This window comes from Lepisma saccharinum, chromosome 2, assembly GCF_977018435.1.
Source record: "Lepisma saccharinum chromosome 2, izLepSacc3.1, whole genome shotgun sequence".
NCBI classification, from domain to species: domain Eukaryota; kingdom Metazoa; phylum Arthropoda; class Insecta; order Zygentoma; family Lepismatidae; genus Lepisma; species Lepisma saccharinum.
Genome location: NC_139230.1, coordinates 151,861,119 through 151,869,692, shown reverse-complemented (window position 1 = coordinate 151,869,692; position 8,574 = coordinate 151,861,119). Strand labels below are relative to the sequence as shown.

The window sequence follows — 8,574 nt, the reverse complement described above, 5'->3', positions numbered from 1 at the left end:
GATCAGCTAGTGAGGCACATAAAAGATCTTGATGATAGATTAATGGGACTGAGTAAGAATGAGTTCCTGAAGCTTACCTATGACTTAGCAGAATCTCTGGGGGTTCAACATAGGTTCAATAGGGAGAAAAAGTCTGCTGGAAAAGATTTCTATGCATTTTTATGAGAAGGCATCCGGAATTGAGTCTGCGAAATACTGAGTCCACTAGTTTGATGAGATGCTTTGGCTTCAATAAGCCTCAAGTTGATTTATTTTTTGTGAAACTTAGCTCTCTTATGGAAAAACATAATTTTCCTGCATTGAGGCTGTACAATGCTGTTGAGACAGGTGTGTCCACAGTTCATGTAAATCAAAAAGTTTTATCCATGAAAGGGAAACGACAAGTTGGGAAAATGACATCGTGTGGAAGTGGGCAAAACATTACGGTTATGTTTTGTATGAGCCCTGTTGGTCATTTCATCCCACCTATGTCATTTTTCCTTGCCAAAGAATGACTGAGAGACTGTTGATTGGTGCTCCTGATGATGCCATTGCTGCAGCCCAACCCAATGGATGGATGTGTGCTGCAACATTCCTCGAATGGTTGAAGCATTTTGTAAAGCATACACATCTTACAACAGGTAATCCTGTTTTATTGGTCATAGATGAACACTCAAGTCATAAGGACTATTCAGTTATTTATTATGCAAGGGAGAATAACATCCATCTTATCAGCACTCCACCCCATACGACACACAAGCTTCAACCTCGGGATAGGACTTTCATGAAACCTTTCAAAAATGCCTATGCAGAATCTTCTGCTCTGTGGATGAGACAGACTTCATGCCAGAGAATTACAGAAGTTGATGTGGCAGGTTTGGTTTCCTCCGTATATGCTGTCTTGTCGTTTAGATGTTGCACGAAAAGAATTTTCATGCACGGGAATCCATCCATTAAATCCTGGAATTTTCACTGAGGTAGACTTCCTCCCATCCCAAGCAACAGACATTCCTCAGTGTCCAGATAATAATGAATCAAACCACAGTAGCTCACCTCACACTAGTAGGCCTAGTCCTACAAAGAAGCAGGAACCTGGTTTCAACAGCTCAACTCCCTCCTTTTCCATCGCTACCCACCTCTCACCTATTTCAGTCATTTCAGACTTCATAGCAAAAAGAACAGAAACCTACATATTCTTACTGTTGAACAAAGAATAGTTGGATTAGGAAACCTTTTCCCCTGTTCCAGTGCTTCTGGCATTACTTCAAACTTTTCTGCATTGCCTTTGCTAATAACTAGAGCCCGGAAGTTCAGGCATTTATTTTCGTTAAAATAGGCAGGCAAAAAGGCATTTATAATGTGGAAAATAGGCAGTAAAAATGAAAAAAAGGCAAAATAAAGCAAATAAAGGCACATTTGGAAGTCACTTACTTTTATCTATAAACTTTGGCAAAATGTTAAAATCTACATTGGGAAGAGCATTTCCATTTTCTCCGTCTTGATTACACATAACTACAAGCTGTTTTTTTAAAGTTCTCAACATTCATTGATAGTCGTCTGTCAGAGAGAATGTTTTTCATAATAGAAAATGATCTTTCTACTTCGACAGAAGTTATTGGAGCATACATAAAACAAGCTAATGTAGCTGGACTCATTTTGGTAACAGCATTTTCACCTTTTAGAATATCTATCACAAATTGTTTTCAATTGTTTCAAGTCCTTATTTGCACTCACTACACGTTTGCACTTTTCCGCAACAGCTGAACCCTTTCCTCCTGGCACTTCCATCATCTGCTGCATAGATTCCTCGAAGAATTTCATGGATGCTATAAGAGTCTCACCTCTTTTTTCTAGCTTTGTAATTGCCTCTGGCAATGCACAATAATGTGCATAAATAAACGACAGTTCATTCTTCAGTTCTGAATAGCACTGGAGTTTTTTCACTTCACGAATTGAAGCCGCTTCATTTTCTGGAAGAGCATCGATCGAAAGTTGTCAGCATAATATATAGCTGCTGATATCCAGGTTCCCCATCTCGTCAAGACTGGTTGCGGAGGTAAACTAAGCTCAGGCGCAACTTCCTGGAATTTTGGGGTTCGAGAGGGAGATTTCAGAAATATCTTCTTTGTGTTCGAAATCAACCTGTCCACTTCAGCAGTCAATCATGCACAAGAAATGTTAACCGAAAGGCAATATCCTAACTCAGCATGAAATAGTTTTTTCTCACACTTTTCTCCTTCAGCAATGTTGAAACATGCGTGAGTTCAATATTACTTAAATAAAGCGAAAATTATTCACATAATAAACGGAAGAAAAATAAATGCCAACATATTTTTTTAAAAAATGGTCAAATTTCATTGAAAAAGGCAAAAAAGGCATTATAATTAAAAATAGGCAGTAGGGTCCCAAACAGGCAAAATAGGCAAAATGAAAAGGCTTCTAAAACATTCGAAACAACATAGAAAAGCGTATATCCGGAAAATTTTTATCAATATATGCAGTAGATAAAAAGAGGCATTTTGCCAAACTTCCGGGCTCTACTAATAACTGATAACTCCTAAGTCAAAATATAACCATTCTCAATATTTTTCAATTTAAGAGATTAATTACAGTTTCCAAAATAGCTTACATGATCATTCACACTTTGCAGAGAGCAGCCATTCTTTGTCTGCAGTTGTCTTGGACATGAACTACTACTGGAGTTTCACATGTGGCTCGAAGGCATTTCAGGCTTTACACTTGTAGGATGCTTCTACAGACAATATTTTATTATACAGTCCATATTCAAAATGACAGATAACAAGTGGCTGCTCACAAAGAAATATGCGTAACGACTCATCACTAAACAAACAGTAATACACTATGACTGAAATATGTGTGCACAGACATGAATAAAAACCAAACCATATAAAAAATAAATTTGTGCAATGAGTATTTGAAAGTTAAACAATTGGAACTTGGGCTGCCCAACCTAATATACCATTACTATTTTTTAAATATAATTCCTACGAAAACTCAGTAGTGTAGCCTTTGAGGGCTAGAGCCTACTAAGCAACTTTACATTGGGTGGAGCATGATCAGAACATTGAACAGATGAAATTTAGCAGTGGTGTAGCGTTATAGTACACCCATATGCTCGGTGTTCCCTGATTTAAAATTTCAAAAATGCGTAAATGCTGTAAATATAAAGTAAAACTTGACTAATTTCATATATGTTTGACCTTCATGGCATTATAATAGCTATTTTTCATGATCCGCTTGCAACGCTTAACTAACAACACTCGTTCTAGTATTTTTTTCAATGCCTTTCCTGGCTGGATGCCGAGCAGGTTTGGTGTAAAAGACACTATATTCCTTGCTGCCTATCTGGAGGGAAAGCTTGGATCTCTACAGCATGCGTGCCATGCTATCTCGTACGCCAGCGTATGGAGAGGAGAGCTACGTGATTGGTTCTAGGGCTCATGTGACCCTTCCTGCCTTCCGTCACAGACGACAGAAGAAGAATTCCTACTTGTTTCTTTACGCTCGTGCTGTTTGATGCTACAATACACAATATTGACTGACATAACGTGCCCAGAATATGCCTCTGTCCACAACTTTAACCCACTGAAAGATGCACTATGTGAATTGAGGTTCCCAGAGTGATGACAAAGTGGTTACGCATGTGACCAAAATATTTTTTTCCTCTGGAATCAGTGCTCGTTTAAAGCGCTGGTGTAGGTGCATTGAACTGTTGAAACATTGTACTGTAGTTCTTTTAGTGCTTGTAATAAATATTTGTCACAACATATTTCCGGTTATATATTGAATGAGCCTTGTATTTATTTATTAACAGAATTTGTACAATATGATTGAAAACACTTCATCACAAAGTAGTCTCATATGCATTGCAAGTGTTCCAGCATTTCAGGAATGCCCAGATTTCATGAGAAAAAGTATTTTCTGATTGGCTGCATAGCCACTCATATGCACCACATCTTTCATCTTATCATTAGTGCAGAACTTCATGCTACCTAGTACATCATCCTTAAAGGGGCTAAACACATGATTATCACCCAGTGTTAGGACCTGTGAGTATGCAGTATGTGGTAGATCCTCCAAATGAAGTCCCATAGTTGTTTTTGCTTTTGCATGAGCTGTGTGTGGCCTAGTATTGTCTTGCTGCAAGAGCACACTGGGACTGAGCAAATAGTGATGTTTTGACCTGATTGCAAGTACTCAAGTGGTTCTGAAACAAATCACAATACAGCATACTGTTAACATTGTGTCCTTATCATGTCATGTGCCAGGATTGGACCGAGAAGAGTGTGAACATTATTTTGCAGCCAGACACAGCAGTACAGAATTCCTCTGTTTTTGGCGATGATGAATGCCTCCACATATTGCTGGCTCACTTGGTCTCTCTCTGGACTGAACTGACACACAGGAATCCCCATATTGTCCATAACCCTCCAATGGATGTTTGCTTCGTTTGTTACCTGCATTACCCAGAAAAAGCCAATAACATCAAGCAGGCACGTATCCAGGAATTGGTTGGGGGGTGGGGGAGGGCTCAACACCATTTTTTTAAGGAGTATAGTAAGAACCTCACAATTGTGTGTTTAAGACCAGAGGTGGCAATTGGGTTCCAAAACGGGGGGGAGGGCGTGCAGAGGGCGTTGTAAGGAAAGTTTACTTTCTCTTGGTAGCCAAGGCTTAACATTAAGAGGTCATAATGTTGAGGCAAAAAAATAAAAAAATGGGGAACAACTATCTCTTAAATCGTTGCCACTGTAAGGCTGTCATTTTAATCAGAGCGTGAAATCGGAACATTTTTTACCACTCGACTCCTCTGTTTCCATGCATTAATATTGTGTGCTGGAACCATCTCAGTATGTGTGTTTGTCCATTTCATCTCATCAGACATAAATACATCTATGGTGTCTTTGAGTGTTTTTACGAAGCTGTTACACATGCACGGGATGGACAATCCACTCGACAACGCGAGATCCAAATTGTGGGCTGCGAACTGGACGCAGACAGCTCTCGAATATTTCTCTCTGATTCGAGCCTGAACACCACTAACGTGTCTTGTCCTCCCATTTTTCAGCTCTTATAAAAGCCAAAACCCACCAAATTGTTCATATTCAGGCCTTAGCACTCACAAGTGTTCAAAAATGCCTGTCACAGCTTCCGCTGTCTTGTCATATATTGGCACGAAACAAAGGAATACAGGTGGATCACGAAACAATTAATGCACAGTGAAAACCCTTCCGTTCCCAACACATCTAATGTTTTGTCTCCAAGTATGATGAAATGCTTACTCATTTATCTCCAGTGACGTGCCCAAGGGAGGTTTGGTGAGGTAATAACCCCATTTGACCCAGTATTCCCCCTCTCCCTTCCGAAAATCCTGGGCACGCCTCTCTTTATCTCAGACATTTTTTAAAATCAACTCACCAGAAGTTTTTATCATCGTATTGGAGATTGAAGTAAGAAGGGTTCTTCCTGCAGGTTTGGATATGATCCTTTAGGGTGCTGTCGTCTGCCTGCCTTCACACCTAACCTTAACAAGACCCTAATTTTCCATCCTTGTGACTTGGATTTTCAAGACTTAGGAAGGTTTCAGACCGAAGGGACACGCGATACATGTCGATTGGAATGGGCCAATCAACAGCAACGTTTCACACCGTAGCAACACAAAAGGCCGCACAAACCTAATTTCAATTTGTGAAATCCTCAGGCGACAGGGTGTGAAATCTCCCTTATTAGGCCACTGTCATTGTCACCTTGAAGTAGTAGCTCTTGTTGACCACAGAAAAAATTATCCTCAACCGGTGATAATGCTCCTCAGTTTTCTTCTCTCTCCTATATTTTCTGTGCTTGTTCACTATACAGGCAAAACCTTACGATTTCATATACACAGGACATGTAAAATGTAGACATTTTAACGAAAAATCGGTTGAAGTCAAGGATGGCTAGGTGGCTCAGTTGGTAGAGCCCTGATTTGGGTCCTGGTAGAGCCGACAATTTCCACCTAAAATGTCTACATATGCAACATCTTGCTTTCTCTTCTCGACATTCATAAAATTTTCGGCTGTTTCTTTATGGTACTTAAGTGTTTGAATGTGTTTTGAACCCAATAGGCTTAAACAAAAGTATTTTTTTATATCATGAAATTCTCAGACTGCATATACGAAATTTAGTTCTGGCAAAACTAAAGCATCACTCAAAACTTTGATTTTCAGTTGATCTATGCAGTTTAATATCCGGTACTGATGAAATATTCACTTTAGAGAGAGAGAGAGAGAGGCCCCGGAAGTTCTGCTGTCGTCAATGTCTTCATTTTCGAATCACTATATCTTATAAAGCAATCAGAGGATGCTGACTGATCTGATCACCAACGACTGTATGAATTGTCACACTTACCTCTGAAATCTCATTAACCGATTCTTTGTACAGATCAACCGAAAAATTGAATCCGCGTATTTATATCCTCATTATATTCTAGAACTTTCCGCAGATAAAACGATTCGTTAATATCGCCAGTAGTTGACTCCTTCTCTCATTCAAAAACATACCTCCTCCCACCTTCCAGAGATTAGAAATTACAACGAATCACCCTAAATGTGGCGCTACCTTTGTTATGCAGCTTCCAAATGCTCACAAGTATCTACATAGTGCTCAAGTGTGCTGCGACAACACCGAAAGCACAAGAAAAGTGTACGTGCAATATTATCAACAACAGGGTTATAGAACATTCTCCGTCTTGCCTCGATAATTGTCTATCTCCTTAAATCATCGTCACATTATTCAAAAAGCCAAAAACCTGATTTTATCTAGTGTAAAATAAAAAAAAACCTGGGGGGGGGGCTCGAGCCACCTCAAACCCAGCTTGGATATGTGCTATTAACAATAACAGGGTTATAGAACATTCTCCATCTTGTCTCGATGATTATTTCTCCCAAATTATCATCACATTATTCAACAAGAAAAAATCCTAGTTTTATCTAGCGTAAACAGAAAAAAATCCTGAAGGGGGGCTCGAGCCTCCTGATTTCCACCTTGGATACGTGCTATTGACAATAATAGGGTTATAGAACACTCCGTTTTGTCTCGATAATTATTTCTCTCAGATTTATAATTTTTTTATCTTCACATTATTCAAGATGCCAAAAATCTAATTTTATCTAGTGTAAATTGAAAAATTTCCTGAGGGAGGGGGGGGAGCTCGAGCCATTAACTATAACAGGGATATAAAACATGCTCCGTCTTGCCTCGATAATTATTTCTCTCCTTACATTATTTTCACATTATTTAAGAAGCCAAAAGCCTAATTTTATCTAACGTAAACTGAAAAATTTCCTGGGTAGAGGGTCTAGCCCCGTGTTCCCCATCTTGGATACGTGCTATTATCAATAACAGGGTTACGGAACATTCTCCATCTTGCCTCAATAATTATTTCTCTCCTGAAATTATTGTCACATTATTTTATTTCACACCACAAGAAATCAAAAACCTCTTTTTATCTAGTGTAAACCTTAAACTTAGAGCCCCCTAAGCCCCCCTCTGGATACGTGCCTGACATCAAGCTGTTCTATTGCGGTGTATGTTGCAAAGAGGTCGGCCATCTTGCTCCCATCAGACTGCACATGCTGGTACTTTCAACAGAAGAGTATATATGTACACCTGTTAGGTATACCTGATGAACTCTCTACTACATTACTCTGATTTTTTTATTGCTCTATTAAGGTTACTTTTTGACTCTGCCTCATATTTGAATGTTTTACTTAGTTATTTATGGTATTACCAATAGAGCCATCTTTAGCAATTCCAGTGCAAGTATATTTTCAAATAAAATCCAATCTTGTATTAATTAATCATGTCCAGTTCCTCACATCTTGGATTATATTTTTTTAAATCCAATTTTTGTTGTACATTTCTGTTTAGAGAAACTTGCACACTCGTTTGAGTTGAAGTCCAGCCTATCGAATGTGGCAGTACAGCTGAAGTAAAGGTTTGGAAAGAAGTGCAAACTGCAGTGTTGCTTACCACTAAAGTTTTTCACCACATGTAGGGAATTTTCTGAGTTTCCAGGTGAAAGTAAACAGTTACAGGAAAACCATACATTGCAATTATTGATTGATAGATTTGCTTTATTTTACTTCACTTTTTGTGTCACTTTTGGCTAATTTGCAAAGATGGGAATGAGTGATGATGTGATGAAATTGATGGACACTCACAAACATCCATGCCCAGGCTGGGATTTGACCCCGCGACACCTTGCATCATAACGCGATGTGCTAACCACTCTGCCACGGGGGCCGCCTCATTGCAATTATTAATCCAATGCAGTGTCCAATTTTACATTTGAACCACAGGGTTCAGTCTCTGGGTTCTTGGCCTGTGTATAGGCCCTTCAAGGGCTGTACAGCCATGGGTTATATTATATAAATATTTACTTGTCATATTTTTCATGCTGGTATTTTCTCATCCCTCTTATCTTTGGTGAATGCTGGAAACCTTCCTCCACATAAGTCGGTATAAATGGACAATTTTTTAAAAATTTTATCCAGTTTTTGATTTCCATCCCATTTTCCCTTTATTCACATATTG

General features: G+C 39.0%; 1 protein-coding gene across 1 annotated transcript; it reads left to right on the top strand.

Annotated features, from left to right (window-relative positions):
- The first annotated feature begins 490 nt into the window (after positions 1-490).
- On the top strand, positions 491-955 carry LOC145983701 (uncharacterized). Its single transcript, XM_083116756.1, has one exon. The coding sequence runs from the start codon at positions 491-493 to the stop codon at positions 953-955; it is 465 nt and encodes a 154-aa protein (XP_082972882.1).
- Positions 956-8,574: the final 7,619 nt, after the last annotated feature.